At 42.7% G+C, this 12205-nt stretch overlaps 1 protein-coding gene across 5 annotated transcripts in view; it reads right to left on the reverse strand.

Annotated features, from left to right (window-relative positions):
* DENND2B (DENN domain containing 2B) overlaps positions 1-12205 on the reverse strand; it is a 299081-nt gene that overhangs the window by 12683 nt on the left and 274193 nt on the right. For all 5 annotated transcript variants that reach the window (XM_059722659.1, XM_059722660.1, XM_059722661.1 and 2 more), the window contains 2 exons: positions 1521-1698; positions 385-426 (listed from right to left, as the gene is read on the reverse strand). In XM_059722659.1, the coding sequence (XP_059578642.1) occupies positions 385-426; positions 1521-1698 (220 nt within the window). The remainder of the gene's footprint in view (positions 1-384; positions 427-1520; positions 1699-12205) is intronic.

Below are 12205 nucleotides of genomic sequence, written 5' to 3' on the forward strand. Positions count from 1 at the left end.
AAGCTGGAGATTCCTTATCTTCCTTCTACTATACAACTTACTACATAACCCTCTATTTTTGCCTCGCCACACAGACTTCTCCCTTCATCTCATCACCTCAGTTGGCCTTACCTAGCTAGAACAATGCTGTTAAGAGTTCAAGTGTTCACTCTAAGCCATGAATTCATCTCTGTATTTCTCCTGAAAGCAATTTTAAACATCAACTGCTTGCCAGCTTCAAGGAAAAGCATTTATTTTTAGGTGAAAGCAGAAAACAAGAATGTTCTAATCTCTGGACCACTGCACCATCCCAACGGGGGCTCCCTGGTTACCCCCACAGCTATACCAGCTTTTTTTGAACAGCAAATTTACCTGTTTTTTTAATATTTTGGATTCATACTTTACCTGTCTGATAAAACGATCAGCTCCCAGGTTGACCATTAAAGCCTTAAGGAAAGAAAAATAGAAAAAAGATTACTATAAAAATTCTGTGGGTGTCTGCCTTTACAGAAAGAGATGGAGCAAAAATGTTGACATAGTACCAAGCCTGAACAGCACTTAGATCAAGAATCAAGATGGTAGCTCCAAACAATTTTCTGAACGCTGTACAAAACAGGAGGATAAAGTTCTTTCCTTCTGTAGAGCCCTGAGGAAGTTAATATATGTCATACCTCAAATGGTGGACAGATTTCAGGGAAATTTGAAGACCATTTTAAAAAATATTGTAGGGTGTACTATTTTTCTTGGGTGCACTATTTTACTGGGCAAGCTATTTAACTGGAGGGATCTCTTTATGGCACCAGAAGGGGTCCTTTCTAGTGAGAAGGCTTACTTTCTGGTACAAAAAGACTTGTTCCAAGAATGACAGGTGTGACATTGATGAAATATGAATGAAGGATGCTGAGAGAGCAGTTTGGGGAGGGTAGGAAAAAACCAGCAGAGATAGCAAGAGGCAGAGTCACAGAAAGTTCTGAAAGGAAGACAAGAAAAGTAATCTGAAGTGAAAGATGTGAGAAAGCCAGTGAGGGGTTCACAGGAGAATGAACTGATCAGAGCAGTTTGAGAGAGTGATGATTTTGGCAGCAATATTTTCGAAAGACTGTATTAATACAAATCTTATTTAATCTGCAATCTATGGCCTGCAGGGCATTAAAAAAAACTTTCCTTGCCTTCAAAGTTCTATTCTCTTTTTTCCACGGCTGGTGGTGTGTGAACTCATAAAACTAAGTTATAGAGCTCGGCCCTTAAGTGAATGGTTTCTTATAGCAATGATGCCACTTTACACTATTTCACATAGAAGAAAATCAGAATATTGACCTAATTGTGACAAAACCAATGTTGACTTTGCTTGTCTACCACTATTCCTTTACCATAAATCTGCATGACGGCAATTTTTCCAGAGGCAACTTTTTTTTCTTTCCAATTCTCAAGCATAAATTTGCAAGCTAAAGGAGAGACACGCAAACTTGCCAAAAGGCCAGATCTCTGGCTGGCATAAATCCATTATATGCCACAGAAACTGCTTTTGGATCAGTTCCTACCTCTTCTACCGGCAGCTCTTTCAGCTTGGGCAGAGAGCTGGACAGCAATCCAACCAGGAATGGAGTAGGGCAGCAGACAATATCAATCATGGATGAGGGGAGAACAGGAATAAAGGTGTGTTGCCAGGAGAAGGGATACAGCAGGGCCACCACAGCATGAGAACAGCTTGAGAGGGTGCTGAGGAAAGAGGAACAACATCATCACTACAGCATGTTCTTAATCCAAAACATCTGCTCCCATACTACTGAACTCAAGGCAGAGTGGGAACTCAGAGAAGATACCTAATGCATCCAAGCCCAAGTTCCAACTTAGCACCTGTCTTCTGTTCCAACCTCAAACACCCTTCTATATTTGTGGCCTTGTGATAGCTTTGTTATTTCCCCCTGGGCCCATGCTCTTCATAGCATTCAAAGTGGAAACTAGAAGGTTAGTGTTAAACTGTTTCATTATAATAAGGAAACACTGATCTAGGGGGGAAAAGACGAAATGTCTCAATCAAAACTGCAAATGACTGAACACTGGCAGCTACTCTTGATGATTTTAAAAATAAAAACAACAGAATTTCAATTGTTTTACTGTCATATTATGACAGCAGTAGTAGCAATGCACAATACCACTGATGAATACCACAACAAATTGTAAAAATACTTTTAAAATTATAAAACTCATAGAATGGAACAAAAATTTCCAAATTCCAAAGTGTTTTGAAATTTCTTTTTTTCCAAAATGGACAGTTTTCCTTCTAAATATATCATCCCCACAGGAATATTTGTCCAATTTCCAAAGTGTTTTGAAATACATTTTTTCCAGACTGAACAGGGTTTTGCTTCTAAATACATTTTCCACAAGAATTTTAGCTCAACTGATGTATTTACCCAACGACTTTAATTTTCACAAAATCAGCATTTTTCATCCAAACAAATTCTTCGGTGAAAAAAATGCTCTAAGGAACCGAGACTGGTTCTCCCTAGTAAAATGCTAAGATAAGGCATGTGTTTGAAAAGGTCTTTTAAGTAGTATTAAGGATTAGTATTATCCATGGGAAACTCCTTGCTTTCACTGTCCTTCTGCCTAATGAATGTACTCTGGTTTCACTTTATGGTCACATGCTTCCTGAAGGTCAGTTACAAAACATCATCATCATCAAATTGGTTTTAATAGCAGGGAAAAAAAGACAAACCCGCACTTTCAGAGCTGTGACTTTGGCCCGATTGGTAAAGTCTGCCCTTTAACAAGCTGAAGATGACAGAACTTTGGAATTTTACCCAGTCCAGCATGCCGAGCTAAGTTTCTCACACTGCATATCTCAGATATGCTAAGCATGTTCAAACCATTACAAATAACTAAGAAGTTCAGTGCTATTGTGACTTGAGAATGTTAGGTGAGGAGTGCTCATTTATTTAATTGCAAGACATCTTGTAGGCTTTAGATGGCATCAGACTTCCACTCAAATAATGCTTGCAAGCATTCTTTTCTGAATACAAAGAAGGTATATCACCTGTTTGCTTACTTAGAACAGTTACACTGGAATTGGTTAAAAAATGGAGAGGGGGAGAAGAGGAGACAGTGTTCATCTTTTCCTTGAAATAATCTTTTTATTTTTTGCTGGTTGGCGTTTAAGAGATACTGACTATGATGTGTTCTTGTGATCTTGCTTACGCAAACTAATATGTGTTTCTTATCAAAGTTAACTTTTTCTTATATTGTTCCAGAGCACATGATGGTGCTGCCCTTGACTCTTATCTTGCTCTCCGGTTTATGTATTAGGTAAGCACAATGATGTGCTTCAGGAGAAGAAACTATGAAATGTAATGCAGGCTCCCAGGCACAATTCTCAAGCCTATTTTAATGGTTTTGTGGTGTTTTCAACTGTTAAAAATTGGGTCATTATGGAGAAGTGACTAAAAAAAAGAGCCAAGTTAAGCTAAAAGCAGGAAAACAAACATTCCTCCAATGCTCAGTTAATATTTTTTTTTCTTTCTATAGAATGCCCTTTTGTAACGCATCCTCTTCCATGCTGTGACGTAAATCAGCACCAACTTCCTCTCTCGTGTACTATTCCCACGCTTAGGGAGGCTTTCTGCTTCAGACCAGTACTCTGCTTTCTCCTTCAGAACTGTCACAAGGAGCCCATTTGTAATCTAGGCTTGGGGGAAGAGACTGTTCTTGCACAGACATGACAGCATTTGTACCCAACAGGTGTTTGTCCTAGTAATTTGCCAAGCAGAAGCCGCTACACTACGCTAACATGATGCAGCTCCCAGCACTGTCACTGTGACCACGACTCGGTGTTTCCATTTTAAACTTGATGTTTACAAAGTATTAAAATACCTGGCCTCTAAAAATGATGCCTTTTAAACTATATCAGTCTGAGCCCCCGCCCCACAAAGATCATTAAATTTAGGTCACAAGCCAAATCTGCCCTCTGCACTGATGCAACTGTCATTAAAGTCAGTAGGAGTCATGTACACATACCCAAAGACTGAACTCAGCTGATGCAAATTTATTATGGTCTTATCAACAGCATCAAAGATATTTACAGAGGGCTACATCTTTCATTGAAATGTGAAGTCCTTATTGATGTCCTAAGTCAAATTCAGAGGTGATGGATGAAAGAAAGCCACTCAGCACAGAAGTCTACTTTAATTTATACTATCTGAGGCCTTCCTATTTGTTGTTTTTCCTGCCCTACGTCTTCCTCAAACCTCTTAATATGAAAGTTACTTCATGATGCACTTATACATATTTCAAACTGTTTATACATGTGAAACAAACTCTTTTGTAGCCCGTCTGAATTTTGGTCCTTGCAATATGTCATTTGCTTTCACAAGTGACTACACCTGTAGGATGCAGATCCCATGAACCTTCAGTGAGCTCTGTGCACATGGATCTTCCCGACCCTAGGAAGCTGCACTGGCTGACTCTAGTGGGAGAAAGAGAGGGCAGCAGGGTGGCCATTGGTTCTGTTTTATACTGGACCGTCCTGTTTTTAAACCTTTTATCCATTCTCTGTTTCTGAAGAAGGAAAGGATTGCAAAAAGTTCTGTTTTTAGTTCATTGATGGAAACCATGTCAAGCATTTGTCCTAGAGGTGCGCCAGGAGGAGCAGGGTTCTGAGCCAGCCAGAGAGGAAGGGAGGGAGATGGAGGATCCCAGGCGTTGGTTGCTCTGTGCCTGAGCAAGGAGCCATGGTTGCAGTGCATATCCAGGCACAGTGAGTAACAAGGTGCAGCTGCATGCTTGAGCTCCCTGACCCTGGGCTGGGTGTGTGTGGGCCATTTTTAAGCACAGGGACACTGATACATGAGACATGGCAGCACTCTAATTAGAGCAGCTCTGAGAGCCACTCTGATTAAAGTGCCACCCCTCCCACCCCCAGAGCATGTGTAAAAGTGCCCATGGGTTTTAGTGATGCTTTAATGCTCATTAGACTATTTTAATGTAATGTGCATTAGTGAAGCATCACTAAAAAACTGTAAGCTTTTAATGCTCACTGAAATAGGCTAACGCACATTAAAACGCATGTGTAGATGTACCTGTTAAAAACCTTTTCATAAAGACTCCCCAGTCTTAATAAGAAATATGCTTAATAAATTAGAAAAGAAAAATGTATTCTGTGAAATCATGTCTGCTTTGACTTCCCTTCCGGGTTTGCAACCCACATGATACTCGCCATCTTTGTTTATGAAACATGTAAAGTAAAACCAGCTAGTTATTTTCATTCTTCCAGGTGTACAAAATGCACAAAAATCATGAAAAAAAATAATTAAAAATAACTTTTTTGGCTTTAATAATCTAAGGAAGGTTGGTAGTATAGCGGAATTTTTTTGATGGACTGATTGATCTTTAATCTAAAATTAAACATTAGTTTGCATTATGAAATGTTAATCATACTAGAGAGTGTAATTTAATATACGACTTAACATAGATTCAAAAACTTATCTAAGGGCCTTGTTAAACTTTATGCTGTAAGCTGGACAAATGTTAATCAGCTTAGTGTTGTTCAGCCTAGTGGAGCAGTCACACAGTAAGGAAAAAACCTACTCTGACTGTCCTTCACTTGCACAGCGGTGACTGTCACTAGAGGATTGGTGAGCAGGGGCAGGACTAGAAGCAGGACCCACTCACTGCTCCCATTGGGCAGAGAGCGGGCCCACCACTGTTTCCATTTCAGCAAAACCAGAGAGACCCCAGGAAGCAGCTTCCCTGGGGCTCTCTGGTCTTGCTGAGACTGACACAGCAGCACTGTACTGACAGCAAAGCTGCCAAGCTTAAGCCCTGACAGCCCTGCTCTCAGCACAGAGCCACTGTGTCAGTTTCTATGAGACCAGAGAGCTCCAGGGCTGCAGCCCTGGAGCTCACTCGCTCCAAGCTCCAAGGGGTTCAATCTTTTTTTCTCCAGATCTCAGGCAGTGCTCACCCCCTGCATCACTACCAGTGGGAGCAGAGCTGATTTGGGCAGCAGCAGGAGGCACCATAGCCACCGGGTGTTCTGGGAAGAAAAGAATCAGGCCCCTCACTCAGGTGGTGTCTGGCCAGCCAGTAGCCTGGCTGGCAGGGCATGGGGTGGTGGGCACCACTTGAGCTCCGGAAAAAAAAGGATCAGGCCCCCCATAGCTCAGAGCATTCTGGGATACTGGAGGACTTCAACTTGGGAAGAATAACTGTGGAAAGTAGTCACACAGTAATGGAACAGGAACAAAATTAGGTGGATTGGAGTGGCATAACTCTAAGCCAAATAATGAGTGCTTTAAGCTACTTAAAAGGTTTTAACATGCACCCAACCCAGGGATTTAGAGCTCCAGAAGCCACCTAAATTTACCATGCAACAAGGCTCTAACTCTAACTACACAGTTGGTCTAATAAAAGATATCATCCTAAGAAATCCTTGCCTCTTGCATAATTTCTGGACCATGACAGCTACAGCATCACTCTTACATTATCATACAGACTTATGTGTGGTGCCTCTGAAGAGAGGATACAAATCCCGTGTTTACAAATCCCAGCACATCTATCAAACAAAGGTACTTATCCTGCAAAGACTCACCAAAATATCTAACTATATGCACTGCGAGTAATTCCACAAAAGGCATCTTGCAGTGTGTTAAATTGCACATGTACATTTTTAAGACACAGCACCTTTTTTAAATTGAGAGATTTTTAAAGCCAGAAGGGATATCTAATCTAATCTAATCTAATCTAATCTAATCAACTATATAACACAGACCCCAGCTTTCACCCTGTCTTGATCACAATAACTTTAGTTAAAGTTTAGTGTTCAACTAAAGCATGTCCTGTAGGGCTGTGCAAAGCTTCAGCCCCCCGATTCGATTTGGCAGAGATTCGGCCCAATTAGGTGGCAAATCTCCAAATCCGAATCAAATCAGAGGACCCTTTAATCTCTGAATCAAATCAGAACCCTCCAAATCAATTAGGAAAGATTCAGAGATTCAGACACAGACACAGCTTTAAATGTTTTTTCTACATGCCTCCAGGGAGCAGGGGCTCGTGAGTAGCGCAGTGCTGGGGTGCATGGAGTGTTCCACAGAAGTGCAGGGGGCTCCCCAGCAATGTTCCTGCTAAGGAGTAGCGGTCCATGAGCGTGCCGCTTTGGTCCCGCCTCCCCCTTTTGGCACGGCGCAGTCTGCCAGTAAGTGTCCCAAAGTAAGTGTCCAAGTGGGAGCAGGCAGGGTTTCACCACCACCCTTCTCCATGCTAACTGCTGCCCAGAGCAGCGCAGTGGAGAGCTGTGGGGCAGCCATGGGCCGGACACAATCAATCAATAGAATGCAGTGCTTCTTCTGGGCGTGCACTGCGCTTGGTGCAGGGGCACACCAAGATTAAAGTGCCATTTTGGGGGCACAGGGGTAGGGGCGGGGGGTTGACATTGGTAAGCAGCCAAAATGTTTTTAACACTATGACTTCCTATATGAAATCTCTAGGTTTATTTTGTGAATTATATTTGCACACCCAACAGTGTTAACATTGTGTGGTACCTCACAGGACTCTTGAAAAGATCTCAAGAAACCCCAGGGTGCTGGAGCAGCCTGAGTTGAGGGTCACTGGTCTACATACTCCAGAAGTCTGTGCCACATCTAGAAAGATGCTTGGCCATCCATATAAATTGCAGATATCTTATTTTGGCTATTTTCCTGGGGAACAGCAGGAGTCCCTCAGAACTGCTCCACTCCACCGCATTGCCCTGGGGAGCGAGGAGGCACATGGTGTCAGAGCTGAGGAGTGGAGCAGTTCCCCAGAGCCGGTGAAGCCTGCGCCAGCTCCAGCCCCTGTTCCTGCCTTGCATCACTTCAGGGAGGAGCCACTGCCTGCCCTGTGTGAGGCTCTGCCAGCTCCGGGGAACTGCTCCACTCCCCAGCCCTGATGCCATGTGTTTCCTTGCTCCCTGGGGCACTGCAGGGGAGCGGATCAGTTCCCCAGAGCCGGCGGAGCCCACACCAGCTCCCAGCCCCTGTCCCTGTCCCCGCCTTACCTCAGGGAGCAGCCGCTGCCTGCTCTGCCCTGCTCTGCATGGGGAGTGAGGAGCTTACCTTCAGTAAGTGTCCCACACCAGCCAGATTTTCACTTGTGCGTGGCTGCACACGTGCGCACCTTGGAACGCTGTTCCCCAGTGCACTTGGAAGCAGACCCGGAAGTGGTCCAGAAGCACTTCTGCTCTACTTCTGGGTCCGCTGGGGAGTGCACTAGAGGCCCTCTCCACACTCCCTCCCCAACTCAGTGACTGGTGCCTCCTAGGTCTGGCGGGGGGGGAGGCACCTGGGGTCCCCCTGTGGCTGATCACCAAACCAGGGGGTGCAGGGGGGGACCCAGTATACTCCCCAGCAGACCCAGACGTGGACCGGAAGTGGAGAGGGTTCCCACACTCCTGTGGGATGCTCCATCCACCACAGCATCACAGTGTTCACAAGCCGCGCTGGTACCTCAAGGTATGTAGAAAAAACTTTTAAAGCTGTGTCTATGGCCGAATCGCTGATTCTCCAAATCCACATCGAATCTTCAGATTCGAATTCAGCCGAATCAAATCAGGGACAGTTATCTGAATCAATGAATCAAATCACTGTCCCTGATTCAGGTCTAATCTGAATCCAAACTGAATAAGGCCTGCTTCACAAACCCCTAATGACTTGTGATTATTGTCCAAGAAAAGCGTCCAGTCTTGACTTGATGAATTCATGAGTTAGACTCTATCACTTCCTTGCCTCGTTTGTTCACTGGTGAATAATTTTTAATGTTAAAAGTTCATGACTTCAAAATTAAATTTGTCCAGCTATTGGTTCTTGTTACAACTTGCTCCATAATACTTGCCCTTCTCCTCATGAGAGTACACATACATACAATTATACATTTTTATTAACGGGCAAGAAAAACTTTCATGTTTTACTCAGAAAGTTCCAACAACAGTCTACTAATAGTCCAGAGACTTCTAGGAAATAAGGTTGTTGAAGAAAATTAAGTTATCACAATTCAGTCTAATATGGGTAGTATTATCTATCATCCAAAAATATCTTTAAACAACGTTAATTTATTGTATTGCAAACAGAAGCTGACTGTCCTCATTTCCAAACAAATGCCAATTCCTCTGAACAAATTTGTCTATCCAAATTAGACAAGGTTCTTTGGGTAAATGTGATATCTTTTATTAGACCAACTAAATAGTTGGAAAAATTGTTCTTTGCAAGTTTTCGGGTACAAAGTGTGTTTGTACCCAAAAGTTCGTAAAGAATAATTTTTCCAACTATTTAGTTGGTCTAATAAAAATATCACATTTACCCAAAGAACCTTGTCTGCCTATGTTCTTAGACCAACACAGCTACAGCCACCCCCCTCTATCCAAATCATATCTTTTACAGCCAGAAAGTTGTCATCAAAAGACATATCAACAAAGGAAGGAAAATTTGCAACACTGAAGCAGTTAGTCTCTCAATAGCAACATTATGAAGAGATAAACAATACATGTTTCTGGCAGTTTAGCACTTGCACTGAGATGCTAGTTTTTCAGCTACTGACAAATAATCCATTAAGTCAATGAGAAAAAGAGCATCTAGTATCCAAATAGAACAGAAGAATGTCTGTGATCATTAGTGCAGATGAACAAAAATAATCAAACTCAGAAACTTGGTCATGGAAAATGACCACGTGGATTATTTGTCAATAGCTAACTGCCAATACTTCATCATAGTGCGAGGACTGTATTGCCAGAAATACATATTATTCATCACTAAACAATGCTTGGGAGATAGATTCAACATACAGTACTGGAAATGTTGATGCTGTGCTTTATGCTAACTTTGAAATGCTGCAAGTGCTACCCTTGGGAAATGCTGAAGTCATTCTGAGAACGCACACTACTTTCCATGAAACATTTGTGAGGGCAAATCTCTTTGTTTGCAAACAACCCAAATATTGACAAGGCAGAAGAAGAGGAGCTAGAAATTGTTAGGTGCATCTAAATAATGACATGTTTCCCCACACCCATCTCCTCAACATCATTTGCAGACTACAGTTTTCTGAAGTGCCCTCACACTCCACCTACATTCTCCCCAAAGTGCTGGGCTTACAAGAGAAATTATTTGCTTGCAGGTTCTGTAACCAGCTGCTCTTAGTGAAAGAGTCTATGTGTTTTGGCATTTGCACTGAAAGGGGAGCAAGGTGATAGCCCCTTTTGTCCTTTCCCAGAGGACCAAGATTCTCCGTGCACGTGGGGATTGCTCCATTACATGTGTGGAGAGCCAAAACCCCACCAACACTTCATAATCCCTGTGGGCTAGTGCCAGGTCTATGCTATGCAGATGCTCTGGACCATGTGCTCATCTGGCACCGATTATCAGAATCTGGTTCTCTCCATTCCCTCAGATGGAGAAATGTAGCCAAAATGTAAATTCTCAGCAAAGTTTTTCCACTGCCTGTGTTTACTTTTCCACAACCTTTTCATGTTTCTCATTTCTTCCTGCTGATTTAATTATACTCACTCTACATTTACTGAACTCTTTCATCTGTTGTTTTTAATACATGCACGCTCCAACCCACAACTGCTCCATGACCGAGTTACCTTCCTTCTCCACATCCCTTCTTCCCCTTAGAGAGCTTCCTCTGAATTCTTGTTGGAGTTTTGAGGTTCTGTCCTTTCCAGTACTTGAATGAGGTAGGTATTCCACGCTCCTATATCCAACCTCAGCTCACAGTAACATTTTTCTTTGATGGCTCCCCACTGCTGGGGAAGGGGAGGAGCATGAACCATTAATAATTTCTGTAGCACAATAGCTGCTCTAAGAACAACTTTTCCGCACACCTCAATGCCATCCTAGCACTTGGACTAACTTCCAACAACAGGACACAGAATAGTCCTATAAAGAACACTTAGAACCAAGTTTTCAAAAACAGTCATTGAGCAAGATGCTTCAATTTTTTTGCCTTCTTTGAGGCCTTAATTTAGAGGTGCCAAGCCTCTGCAGCTCCAACCAAATTTAACTGGAATGGATGGAGCTCAGCACTTCCAAAGAAGAGGCCTAAAGGCCAAATATCTCAAATGAAGCACTCTGTGACGCACCCAGAATTAGTGTCCATATTTGAAAATTTGGGTCATAAATTCCACGTAACATGTAGGTGACCAGAGCCTAAAAACCTCTTCTGACAGCAACTGAAAAGTTAAATGATTCCTGAAAGCTGCAGAAATTATTATTGATTGTTTTTCATATTTATTACCTGCAGTGGAACCTAAAGGCCCCAGGCAAGGATCAAGCCCCTCTTGTGCTAGACCTTATAAACATATATAATAATAATAATAATGATGATAATCGTGATAATAGTAATAAAAAGAGTTCCTGCCTCATAGAGCTTACCATCTTAGCATACAACTGAAACCAGATGGATAAAACAAAGTAACAGCAGGGTAGACAAATTAGTGACAGAAAAATATTACTGTATTAAGAAGCAGCCTTAGCAGATCAGCTGCCTTGCCACTTTCAGATGTTGCTAACCTCATAGCAAAGGAACATCTTTAGGAAGAATATGGAAAATCTTTTGAGCTCTTAAAGCCCTGGTGATTGCAGGCAGCTAATACCAGTGCTTTCTTTCCTCCATCTAGTTTGAGCACTGATCCCAATATTTTTCCCTCTTCCACTTCACTATTTCACTTCAGGTACTGTGTCACTTATTATTTCATAGATATTAGGGCTGGAAGGGACCTCAGAAGATCATCGAGTCCAGCCCCCTGCCCCAGGAGCAGGAAGTCAGCTGGAGTCACAGGATCCCAGCAAGATAAACATCCAATTGTCTCTTAAAGGAGTCCAGAGTAGGTGCTTGCACCACCTCTGGCAGCAGTCTGTTCCAGGCCTTGGGGGCTCGGACTGTAAAGAAGTTCTTCCTTATGTCCAGCCTGAAATGGTCTTGCAGGAGTTTGTGACTGTTTGACCTTGTCATCCCATGTGGTGCTCTGGTGAACAGATTCTGATACACACCCCTTATATACTTAGAGGCAGCCACCAGGTCCCCGATGAGCCTGCGCTTTTCCAGGCTGAAGAGTCCCATGGCTCTCAGCCTATCATCATAAGGTCTGTTTTCATGCCCTCTGATCATGCGCGTGGCTCTCCTTTGGACTCTCTCAAGCTTCTCCACATCCTTTTTAAATTATGGAGCCCAGAACTGGATGCAGTACTCCAGCTGCAAC

The sequence above is a fragment of the Alligator mississippiensis genome, chromosome 2 (genome assembly GCF_030867095.1).
Source record: "Alligator mississippiensis isolate rAllMis1 chromosome 2, rAllMis1, whole genome shotgun sequence".
Lineage (NCBI taxonomy): Eukaryota > Metazoa > Chordata > Crocodylia > Alligatoridae > Alligator > Alligator mississippiensis.